This window comes from Oncorhynchus clarkii, chromosome 21, assembly GCF_045791955.1.
Source record: "Oncorhynchus clarkii lewisi isolate Uvic-CL-2024 chromosome 21, UVic_Ocla_1.0, whole genome shotgun sequence".
Taxonomy (NCBI): domain Eukaryota; kingdom Metazoa; phylum Chordata; class Actinopteri; order Salmoniformes; family Salmonidae; genus Oncorhynchus; species Oncorhynchus clarkii.
Window position 1 is genome coordinate 6,639,182 of NC_092167.1, and position 13,313 is coordinate 6,652,494.

General features: G+C 41.5%; 1 protein-coding gene across 4 annotated transcripts in view; it reads left to right on the plus strand.

The window, feature by feature from the left end:
• LOC139378426 (tetraspanin 11) overlaps window positions 1-12,870 on the plus strand; it is a 37,905-nt gene extending 25,035 nt beyond the window's left edge. For 2 of the 4 annotated variants that reach the window (XM_071120590.1, XM_071120591.1), the window contains exons 7-9: window positions 106-192; window positions 8,165-8,287; window positions 10,510-12,870. In XM_071120590.1, the coding sequence (XP_070976691.1) occupies window positions 106-192; window positions 8,165-8,242 (165 nt within the window). In that variant the 3' untranslated portion in view covers window positions 8,243-8,287; window positions 10,510-12,870. The remainder of the gene's footprint in view (window positions 1-105; window positions 193-8,164; window positions 8,288-10,509) is intronic. The other 2 variants (XM_071120592.1, XM_071120593.1) reach the window with 1 other exon arrangement.
• Window positions 12,871-13,313: the final 443 nt, after the last annotated feature.

Sequence of the window (13,313 nt, forward strand, 5' to 3'; positions counted from 1 at the left end):
GTGTGCATCATGCGTGCTTGTGTGTGTGTGTTTGTGTGTGTGTGTGTGTGTGTGTGTGTGTGTGTGAAGTGATTTGACCCCTGACCTGTAACCTTTGCCCCACAGGGTGGCTGCATCACCAAGCTGGAGCAGTTCCTGGCTGACCACCTGCTGATCATCGGAGCTGTGGGGATAGGAGTGGCCTGTCTACAGGTCGGTCCCCTAACACTGGCCAGTGTCTTTATTAACAGGAAATGACGAGGCCTTATTATATTTCAGTACTGTGGTAGCACCTCACAACAGACACAAGCTATCACTATCAGATTATCACAAAGTATCATTTAGTTTTTGGGGGATTTGGGGTATCACCGATGTCGTGGATATCAATATAATGTAGTGATAATAGTGGATATAATCTGCTACTGTGGATATTGGTAGCCTTGCTGTTGAAATGTCTTCAATGCTAGCTAGTATCTAGATGGATAGGTGGGGAGATTGTGAACAGAAAGAGAGAGAGAAGGTGAGGTTAACTTTGCTTGTTCCTCTTAGTAGAGTAACGTGAGACGATTGCTTAAGAATGTTTTATTTATTTTTTATATCAGTCTCAAAATATATCCACATGATAAAAGGCTTTCCAATGTTTTTTTTTTTATAAACATCAATGTGGCCATAATCTTCCTATTACCTCAAAGATGCATCCAGTAACTCCTATTACCGGTCAGACAACCTTTCAATGCACTCTACCTCCCTATATCCTTTCAGCTGTAATCTGATCCCATTCACATTCTGGGATTTGATTTGCTGCGGTCTCAGATGGACCAAGCTCGTAGCCCAATCCACTCACAGCCCCTGTCATCCCGTATACGGCTTCAAAATGGCAGATTTTGTCATTGATAAGCGCCTGAATTGGAACCAAGTGGCTGTACAGTAACATGCTATACCTGACTTCAGAGCTCTGGGTCTCCGCTTCACAGCTCTGTATGGGTTTTGACTGACAGCCGTTAACTTGAGCACAGCCCGCAACAAGAAGATGCCCCCATCCCTCCCGCTAATTGGGCTACGTTTGCACATTTGTTGTTGTTTGAGTGAGATAAATGCTGTAAATCGTGAGGAGTCGACATGTTCGGAAAGATGAGGCGTTGAGGATTATAATAAATAATGCTTTGATGTCATACAAGCAAACCACACACCCGTGAGTCCAAATGTGCACTTTATATTTCCATATTTGAAACTCATGTAGTTTACAGTATCGTAACGTTTCTGATCGATATAACCCTTCTCAGCAGTATCGTAACGTTTCTGATCGATATAACCCTTCTCAGCAGTATCGTAACGTTTCTGATCGATATAACCCTTCTCAGCAGTATCGTAACGTTTCTGATCGATATAACCCTTCTCAGCAGTATCGTAACGTTTCTGATCGATATAACCCTAACCCTTCTCAGCAGTATCGTAACGTTTCTGATCGATATAACCCTAACCCTTCTCAGCAGTATCGTAACGTTTCTGATCGATATAACCCTTCTCAGCAGTATCGTAACGTTTCTGATCGATATAACCCTTCTCAGCAGTATCGTAACGTTTCTGATCGATATAACCCTTCTCAGCAGTATCGTAACGTTTCTGATCGATATAACCCTTCTCAGCAGTTCGATATAACCCTTCTCAGCAGTATCGTAACGTTTCTGATCGATATAACCCTTCTCAGCAGTATCGTAACGTTTCTGATCGATATAACCCTTCTCAGCAGTATCGTAACGTTTCTGATCGATATAACCCTTCTCAGCAGTATCGTAACGTTTCTGATCGATATAACCCTTCTCAGCAGTATCGTAACGTTTCTGATCGATATAACCCTTCTCAGCAGTATCGTAACGTTTCTGATCGATATAACCCTTCTCAGCAGTATCGTAACGTTTCTGATCGATATAACCCTTCTCAGCAGTATCGTAACGTTTCTGATTGATATAACCCTTCTCAGCAGTATCGCGTTTCTGAACGTTTCTGATCGATATAACCCTAACCCTTCTCAGCAGTATCGTAATCGTTTCTGATCGATATAACCCTAACCCTTCTCAGCAGTATCGTAACGTTTCTGATCGATATAACCCTTCTCAGCAGTATCGTAACGTTTCTGATCGATATAACCCTTCTCAGCAGTATCGTAACGTTTCTGATCGATATAACCCTAACCCTTCTCAGCAGTATCGTAACGTTTCTGATCGATATAACCCTTCTCAGCAGTATCGTAACGTTTCTGATCGATATAACCCTTCTCAGCAGTATCGTAACGTTTCTGATCGATATAACCCTTCTCAGCAGTATCGTAACGTTTCTGATCGATATAACCCTTCTCAGCAGTATCGTAACGTTTCTGATTGATATAACCCTTCTCAGCAGTATCGCAACGTTTCTGATCGATATAACCCTAACCCTTCTCAGCAGTATCGTAACGTTTTGATCGATATAACCCTAACCCTTCTCAGCAGTATCGGAACGTTTCTGATCAATATAACCCTAACCCTTCTCAGCAGTATCGTAACGTTTCTGATCGATATAACCCTAACCCTTCTCAGCAGTATCGTAACGTTTCTGATCGATATAACCCTAACCCTTCTCAGCAGTATCGTAACGTTTCTGATCGATATAACCCTAACCCTTCTCAGCAGTATCGGAACGTTTCTGATCGATATAACCCTAACCCTTCTCAGCAGTATCGTAACGTTTCTGATCGATATAACCCTAACCCTTCTCAGCAGTATCGTAACGTTTCTGATCGATATAACCCTAACCCTTCTCAGCAGTATCGTAACGTTTCTGATTGATATAACCCTTTTCAGCAGTATCGTAACGTTTCTGATCGATATAACCCTAACCCTTTTCAGCAGTATCGTAACGTTTCTGATCGATATAACGCTAACCCTTCTCAGCAGTATCGTAACGTTTCTGATCGATATAACCCTAACCCTTCTCAGCAATATCGTAACGTTTCTGATTGATATAACCCTAACCCTTCTCAGCAGTATCGTAACGTTTCTGATCGATATAACCCTAACCCTTCTCAGCAGTATCGTAATGTTTCTGATCGATATAACCCTTCTCAGCAGTATCGTAACGTTTCTGATCGATATAACCCTTCTCAGCAGTATCGTAACGTTTCTGATCGATATAACCCTTCTCAACAGTATCGTAACGTTTCTGATCGATATAACCCTTCTCAGCAGTATCGTAACGTTTCTGATCGATATAACCCTTCTCAGCAGTATCGTAACGTTTCTGATCGATATAACCCTAACCCTTCTCAGCAGTATCGTAACGTTTCTGATCGATATAACCCTAACCCTTCTCAGCAGTATCGTAACGTTTCTGATCGATATAACCCTAACCCTTCTCAGCAGTATCGTAACGTTTCTGATCGATATAACCCTAACCCTTCTCAGCAGTATCGTAACGTTTCTGATTGATATAACTCTAACCCTTCTCAGCAGTATCGTAACGTTTCTGATCGATATAACCCTTCTCAGCAGTATCGTAACGTTTCTGATCGATATAACCCTAACCCTTCTCAGCAGTATCGTAACGTTTCTGATCGATATAACCCTAACCCTTCTCAGCAGTATCGTAACGTTTCTGATCGATATAACCCTAACCCTTCTCAGCAGTATTGTAACGTTTCTGATTGATGTAACCCTTCTCAGCAGTATCGTAACGTTTCTGATCGATATAACCCTTCTCAGCAGTATCGTAACGTTTCTGATCGATATAACCCTTCTCAGCAGTATCGTAACGTTTCTGATCGATATAACCCTAACCCTTCTCAGCAGTATCGTAAGGTTTCTGATCGATATAACCCTAACCCTTCTCAGCAGTATCGTAACGTTTCTGATCGATATAACCCTAACCCTTCTCAGCAGTATCGTAACGTTTCTGATCGATATAACCCTTCTCAGCAGTATCGTAACGTTTCTGATCGATATAACCCTAACCCTTCTCAGCAGTATCGTAACGTTTCTGATCGATATAACCCTTCTCAGCAGTATTGTAACGTTTCTGATTGATGTAACCCTTCTCAGCAGTATCGTAACGTTTCTGATCGATATAACCCTTCTCAGCAGTATCGTAACGTTTCTGATCGATATAACCCTAACCCTTCTCAGCAGTATCGTAAGGTTTCTGATCGATATAACCCTATCCCTTCTCAGCAGTATCGTAACGTTTCTGATCGATATAACCCTAACCCTTCTCAGCAGAATCGTAACGTTTCTGATCGATATAACCCTTCTCAGCAGTATCGTAACGTTTCTGATTGATATAACCCTAACCCTTCTCAGCAGTATCGTAACGTTTCTGATCGATATAACCCTAACCCTTCTCAGCAGTATCGTAATGTTTCTGATCGATATAACCCTTCTCAGCAGTATCGTAACGTTTCTGATCGATATAACCCTAACCCTTCTCAGCAGAATCGTAACGTTTCTGATCGATATAACCCTTCTCAGCAGTATCGTAACGTTTCTGATTGATATAACCCTAACCCTTCTCAGCAGTATCGTAACGTTTCTGATCGATATAACCCTAACCCTTCTCAGCAGTATCGTAATGTTTCTGATCGATATAACCCTTCTCAGCAGTATCGTAACGTTTCTGATCGATATAACCCTTCTCAGCAGTATCGTAACGTTACTGATCGATATAACCCTTCTCAGCAGTATCGTAACGTTTCTGATCGATAAAACCCTTCTCAGCAGTATCGTAACGTTTCTGATCGATATAACCCTAACCCTTCTCAGCTGTATTGTAACGTTTCTGATCGATATAACCCTTCTCAGCAGTATTGTAACGTTTCTGATCGATATAACCCTTCTCAGCAGTATCGTAACGTTTCTGATCGATATAACCCTAACCCTTCTCAGCAGTATCGTAACGTTTCTGATCGATATAACCCTAACCCTTCTCAGCAGTATCGTAACGTTTCTGATCGATATAACCCTAACCCTTCTCAGCAGTATCGTAACGTTTCTGATTGATGTAACCCTAACCCTTCTCAGCAGTATCGTAACGTTTCTGATCGATATAACCCTAACCCTTCTCAGCAGTATCGTAACGTTTCTGATCGATATAACCCTTCTCAGCAGTATCGTAACGTTTCTGATCGATATAACCCTAACCCTTCTCAGCAGTATCGTAACGTTTCTGATCGATATAACCCTTCTCAGCAGTATCGTAACGTTTCTGATCGATATAACCCTTCTCAGCAGTATCGTAACGTTTCTGATCGATATAACCCTAACCCTTCTCAGCAGTATCGTAACGTTTCTGATCGATATAACCCTTCTCAGCAGTATTGTAACGTTTCTGATCGATATAACCCTTCTCAGCAGTATTGTAACGTTTCTTATCGATATAACCCTTCTCAGCAGTATCGTAACGTTTCTGATCGATATAACCCTTCTCAGCAGTATCGTAACGTTTCTGATCGATATAACCCTTCTCAGCAGTATCGTAACGTTTCTGATCGATATAACCCTAACCCTTCTCAGCAGTATTGTAACGTTTCTGATCGATATAACCCTTCTCAGCAGTATCGTAACGTTTCTGATCGATATAACCCTAACCCTTCTCAGCAGTATCGTAACGTTTCTGATCTATATAACCCTAACCCTTCTCAGCAGTATTGTAACGTTTCTGATCGATATAACCCTTCTCAGCAGTATTGTAACGTTTCTGATCGATATAACCCTAACCCTTCTCAGCAGTATCGTAACGTTTCTGATCGATATAACCCTAACCCTTCTCAGCAGTATCGGAACGTTTCTGATCGATATAACCCTTCTCAGCAGTATTGTAACGTTTCTGATTGATATAACCCTTCTCAGCAGTATCGTAACGTTTCTGATCGATATAACCCTTCTCAGCAGTATCGTAACGTTTCTGATCGATATAACCCTAACCCTTCTCAGCAGTATCGTAACGTTTCTGATCGATATAACCCTAACCCTTCTCAGCAGTATCGTAATGTTTCTGATCGATATAACCCTTCTCAGCAGTATCGTAACGTTTCTGATCGATATAACCCTAACCCTTCTCAGCAGTATCGTAACGTTTCTGATCGATATAACCCTAACCCTTCTCAGCAGTATCGGAACGTTTCTGATCGATATAACCCTTCTCAGCAGTATCGGAACGTTTCTGATCGATATAACCCTAACCCTTCTCAGCAGTATCGGAACGTTTCTGATTGATGTAACCCTTCTCAGCAGTATCGTAACGTTTCTGATCGATATAACCCTAACCCTTCTCAGCAGTATCGGAAGAAAAAGGTCCCCCCCCCCTCAGACCAATGTGTTTTGAAGAGGAAGTGAGGAGATAGGAAGTAAAGAATCAAGGAAAGATACATTGAAATGGGGCCATGGACAGGAAACTGTATACCTTTCTCTCCCAGCATGCTTTGTAATAACACTTGGATGGGGCGGCTGCTCTCCACCATCGATCTTCTCTCTGCAGATAAACTCCACAGGGACTGGACTGGACTCTCCATCCCCCAGCATGGATCTCCTGAAAATCTCCTGAGAATGGTTTACTGTTCAGCCAATGCTGTTCATAGATTGTGTTGAGAGGTTTCTTATTGCAGTCCGGTGATGTTTAGTAGCCAAATCTCAGATTTAGTTTTTGCTCTCTAGCCAACTCTCGTCATGCTACATCAGTCAGTTATATACAGCACACAATACGGCATCAACACATCTGGTACCAGGCTAGATGTTTTGCGGTCAGGAGCTGTGGTACCACTTCACTCTGTTAATAATTCCAGACTGTGCCATTTCTTTGCTTATTTACAATATTATTGTCGTATTCTCCGTAAATCAAATCAAATCAAATTTATTTATATAGCCCTTCGTACATCAGCTGATATCTCAAAGTGCTGTACAGAAACCCAGCCTAAAACCCCAAACAGCAAGCAATGCAGGTGTAGAAGCACGGTGGCTAGGAAAAACTCCCTAGAAAGGCCAAAACCTAGGAAGAAACCTAGAGAGGAACCAGGCTATGTGGGGTGGCCAGTCCTCTTCTGGCTGTGCCGGGTGGAGATTATAACAAAACATGGTCAAGATGTTCAAATGTTCATAAATGACCAGCATGGTCGAATAATAATAAGGCAGAATAGTTGAAACTGGAGCAGCAGCAGTAAATTATCTTTGTATGGCGAGAAAACAAGGCTTTGTTAATTCATTTAGATTTGATCTAACATTTTGATACAGCCTAACTGATAAAACTGCACCGTTTTGATTTGTACATTTCAGATAAAGTATAGTCTTGCACTTCACGATATATCGTCATTGTCAAATATCATGATATTAGATTTAATCATATATCGGCCCCACCCTAGCTCAGACCAAACCTGAACATACGGTACTGGCTCCCTCTTGGCTACTCCTTCCAACCAACCAGGGTTCCCACTCTTCTCAGTGTTCCCATAGCTTTTCTCTTGGAATTCCACAGAGGAGTCATGTGATCTTGTCACCGTGGAGACTGTCGACATGGGAATTTGGGGTTCCTAAGAAAAACAAATGTTTTATTAGCCCAAAGACCCTCCCCCTATTAGACAAAATATTCCCAAATAAAACGCTGACATTTTTCCACACACATATATGAAGCATACATGGGTAAAATAACTACTGTAGCTATGTCCTTAATATGTGTTAGTGGTCCATTGACAAATCACCCATCTTGTCCCAAACTAATTTAGACCAGCTTTTGATCTAAATGGGCTCTTCTCTATTGGGCTTGAAGGTCTCTGTCTGATTGTATGTCAGTAATGTCAGTCTGTCAGTGATGTCTCTATGTGTACTGTCTCTGTGTCAACTGTTCCAATGTCTTTAATAACTGAAATAGTCATAGTCTCTGTGTCAACTGTTCCTCTCTGTCTTTAATAACTGAAATAGTCATAGTCTCTGTACCTTTGTTCTTAGTTTGGTTGTAATTACGCTAATCAATTTAGTCTCTATCCTCTTTCAGTGTTCCCCTATACTTTGTCTAATATAGGTCACTAACCCCTCTGTGTGTGTATGTGTGTGTATCTCTATGTATGTCTGTTTGTATGCATGTGTGTGTTTACGTTTGTGTCTATGTATTTCTGTACGTCCTTGTATTTCTTTGTGTGTTTGTGTGTGTATGTGTGTGACCTCTATAGCTGGCCGGGGCCATGTTGACAGCCTGCTTTATCTATCTGCTGTATAAAGAAGAGGAGGAGGACTTCTCTGCCGTGTGATTGGCTAAGCCTCTGTCTGGTCACACTCAGTGGGGACGGGACAAGGTTGGAGGGCATTGTTGGAAATGTGTTCTGTGTGTGTGTCTATTTGTTCATTTTTGTGATTGTGTCTTTTGTGGTTTTATGTAGATATGTGTTGTCTGCATGTTTGTGTGTGTGCGCACTCGTGCATGTGTGTGTGCGCGAGTGTGTGCATGCGGGTGTCTCTGTGTGTGTGCGCGCGTGCCTGTGTGTGTCTCTGTATGTGAGTGTGTGTGTGAAGAAGACAAAGAGACAGTTGATCACAGATCATGCATGCTATATTGCCTGGCCTATGCTTTATTCTCGGTACCACCGAGCAACGCCCACCCCAATAGGGACACCAGGCTGACCGCCACATGCATGTTGACCTTTGACCTTTGCATGGCTGAAAGGTCTTGACAACATTATCCACAATCCAAGGACAAACAAACAGTTCACTGAAGTGCTCCCACAGACTAGACTATGAGATTAATGCCCACAGATAAACGCGAATGACAGCTGTGCTGGACCAGATTTGAAAGAAACCCTTACAATACATTTCTCATCATCTGAAATTGGTTAATAATAAGAAAAGAGGACACTGCTAAATGTATTCTTCATGATTTCTTTCTTCATAGTTTCTTATGATTGCAGCACATCACTTATTTATTGTCACTGTCTTCACCTGCCACATTGAAACTACTTTCTATATATTCCTTGTCATTCCAAATGCTAAACTAACGAGCAGAAAGGAAGTTTAGCACATTCTGTCCTCCATCCTCTGTCTCCTTCTCCTTGCTTCTGTCTCCTCCTTCCTCCCTCCCTCCTCCCTCCGGCTGCTCCTCCCTCCTCCGTTTCCTCCTTGATCCCCTGTCTCCTCGTCCCTCCCTCCTCCGTCTCTTCCTTCTCCAGCTCCCTCCATCTCTCTGTGAGTTGTGAGTTTCATTCTCTACCTCCTCACTCTGCCATCTGAATTCTCAGTGGTGCTGGCAGGGTTAGAGGCATCATAAAACCGCCCTGAGTGCCGAGCCGCCAAGGCCTTCTTTGAGGAATCTACTCCCCATGTTGTGACCCCGGTCGATAATACCCTCAGAGAGGAGAAGACTTGCAGGGGGGCCGTTGATTGAATCTCAGCCCTCCTCTCTTTGTCGTTTGTCATCCGTCACACACACACACACACACACACACCAAACACCCGTCCAGCGAATGTGCCTCATCTAAGTCCTAACCTCTCAGCCTTTTCCCTGTGTATTACTGTAACTCTGCTGTTGTCTCACAGATCAATGAGACCTTTCATATCCCCTATCCCTTAATAGTGATGACGTGGGATGATCTTGTTAGAAATAAGGACAGTTTAATGCTTTTGGCAGAGTGAAAGCACAAGTGTGTGTGTGTGTGTGTTACTATGTTGTGTGCGTCAAGGCCGGCTGTATCCTCCCATTTCTTCTCTACCTTAATCTCATCTTATTGATGTCGGCTTCTTCATCCAAACAAGCGCCAACTAAAGCTCTCTGACCGTCCTGCCGCTAGCTGAAAATGACTTATTGTTCTCAGATCAACCAAAGTACCTACACAGGTCTGTTGTATCCCAGCATCACTTCACTTCTTTCTTTTTCCTACACACAAACGTATTCATAGGATCTTAAAGCAGTCCAACTCACAAGTGGAGCTTTGAATGTACTCTATAGAATACTTAAGGAGAAGAAACATCAAGTGGGAGAATTTGGAGTGCACTAGGCAAAATGTTTTGCATCTCAAACCTCCAAAATGCCACACTCCTTGTGTCCATAGACTCCTTTCTAAGTATTTACATATGTTACATTCATCATTTGTTATTTCTTATTATTTTAAACGCCTCACAGAAAATGACAAAAACATCATAAAACATGCTTCACTTTATAAAACATCAATTTAATTGTACCCAATATTTTCCCTCAGTTTAATCATGTGATTTTTAGTAGATTAACTATTAATGGATTATAACACTAAATTATGGTTTTGAGAACATTGGCAGGGCTTCAGAGAGAAATGTCCTTTGAAAAATGGAAGTTGCTAAATGAATGTTTGTTCACAGATTATCTCTCTCCAACAACAGTCATAGTGGGAGCTTTAACATTCACCACAGGCCCAATTACACCACTGCTGCTGGCTGCTCGGCACTCCTGTTCCCATAGTAACCACACACTTCCTCATGCTATTCCACTATGCTACCATGACGACTCACCTTTACCCTTGATTGACCTTCACAACAATTGTGTGTGTTTCAGATCTGTGGGATGGTGTTCACATGCTGCTTACACAGAAGGATTAAGTTGGATCCTTACTGAACCCTACCGTCAAGCCCCCCCAACACCATCCTGCCTCATGGGCCAGGGAGCAACGATGCCTGCTGAACACTCAACCTTGACCTCTAACCCCTCCTAACCTCTGAACCTTACGATCCAACCCTGCCTGGACCCTCCTGAATCCTTCTGCACCCCTCCCTTGGCTTGGATGCATGCATAGCCCCCCCCCCCTCTCAAAGACAAGGCCAATGAAGAAGAGATGATTTGGTATTATGGTATTGTTATTTTCTGTAGGTAACCTACTGCTGTTTATGTAAGGTAGCTCTTACTGTATGTTGTCAATACAGTCAAATCCTTACTGTAGATTTCACAACATTCCACACAACTGGAAGGCAACCCGAAGTGGTTGTGACTGAGAATCAAGTGTACTGTACACACTCTCATGGTGTTGCTGCTTACGAAGGGTTATTCAGTTAGTGCTATATCCAGTGTGTCACGGATGTGGCCCCCAACGTGCCTCTGTCATTGTTTTATCACGTATTCTTTGATAGCAATGTTACACCAATTTAATGGTTCACCACAAAGGGAATCCCATGGTCATCGATGTTTGATCTACGTCACAAAGAAAACAATCATGAGTTGATTGATATCCACAGAATAATCAAGCAGAAATGGGGAAAACTTGATATAAATGAAAACAGCACTAAACGCTGCTAAGAGTAACGTTGCAGCATTTCTGTATGTGTTGCCTCCGTAGTTTGACTAACAAATCTGGTTCTGTGTTGTATGCTATGCTAAAGGTGTTGATATCGGCGAAATCGCCTTTCTTGCAGTACCATATAAACCTACCACTGACTTGTTTTATGACCACTTTTATTATGCTGGAGAAATATGTTGTGATTTACCACTGATACAGGGTCAGATCTTTCTCTGTCACCCTACTGGTTAAGATTAGGATTCAGGGGTTATGGGTGACTTCTAGTTGAACAGGAGAGGTTTGAACTGTCATGAGTCAGTCCTCTCCTCTGGTGTGGGTTAGTATCCCCATCCAGTGGTAGATATTGGTATATACTCCTGTGCAGTGCTCCTGTAGTATTCTGTGTAAGGTTGCAAAATTTGGAGAACTTTCAATAAATTCCCTGGTTTTCCAGAAATCCTGTTTGGGGGATTCCGGATTGTCTGCTTATTCCCTCCAGATTCCAGGATTCCTCCAACCGAGATTTCAGGAAAACCAGGGAATTTCTTGAACGTTGCTGAAATTTTGCAACTCTATTTCTGTGTGATTGGTTGTGGAGCAGCCAGGCAGCCTTGCAGCGACTACTGCTTCTAAAGACTAACTACATTCCTCTGAAGGCAGAAGATATATTTACATTTTTATTGTTTACTACGACTTAGAAAATGTCTGATACGTTTCCACAAGAGAACATTCATTGGCTTGACTATTGTCAAGGACACATTCAAATAGTATTGGTTGCCCATTACCAAGATAGGACATGGGTCTTTGTTTTTTAGGAGTGCTGGTAATTCAGCTGACCAGTTCCAGTTGATACAATGACAACAATCCTTTGTCAAAGTTCTATGGATGTTTTGCTGTTTTCCAAGACATGAAGACCCTTATACAGATGGTATTTTCTCTATTCCTCCTAGTGACCAACAGAAAGCTGTTATTCATGTATTTTTCTAATCGAAATGGGTCAAAATATGATATAACATTATAGTATGTATAATATAAAATATATAATAAAACATATATGATCTGGGCTCTTTCTATACTGTAGACTGTAGTAATCAAAGTATGCCTTTGTCTGTTTAACAACAATGTCATAATAGCTTTGAATTGATGTTGATGGTAGTCTTTAACCAGATAGACTTTATTTGTGTTTCCTACATCATTCAGTGGTTTGGTATTATTATTCCCTGCCGGTCTCTTTGCATCAAGGTCTTGAATGTTTTGTTACAGTATATGACTATTGCTACTTTAAGACATCATAAAATGTTGATATTTAAACTCTGAGATAGGAAGAAGGTTATACGTGCACAGACTATGTTTGAAAGAAGTGCATATGGATGGGCACATTCATCTTCAGCGACATGTAGTCTATCTTTTAAGAGTGTTGCAAGGTAAACAAATCTGTCAATGTGCCCTTGAGCAAGGCACTTTACCCCAATAGCTCCTGTAAGTCTCTCTGGATAAGAGCGTCTGCTACATGACTACAACGGAAATGTTTGTCAAAGCTGATGTGACAATGGTATTGGGATGCACTGTGTGACTTGTTCTATACAATATGATTACATACATGGTTTCTAAACCTTACTCAATAAATATAATACTATATTGCTGAATATTTATATGATTATTTATTAATGTTGTGGAAGATTGTGGTTGGGTTGAATCGTCTAGTTGTGGTGGATATAGTGTATGTTATGGTGATATGTTGTCACTAGGTGGAGACAAAGTTGTGCTCCTAACAAGCATTTGAAGGTAATCATCCCAGGATGTTTTGTCTTCCTCAGTTCCTGTCTAGATTTATCAGTTAGTTAGAAAATGTTCATGTTTATTACCACTTCCGTTAACCTGTTAACAGGTTATTTTTCACAGGACAAAAAAGTACATCCTTCAAATCCAAACTTAAAAGCCATGATCATTGTTTCTTTGTTATATTCAACTATTCTCCTAACCTCGTACAACCATAGCTCAGAGGTAATCAGTCTGGTAATACAAGGCTACTATTCTCCTAACCTCGTACAACCATAGCTCAGAGGTAATCAGTCTGGTAATATAAGGC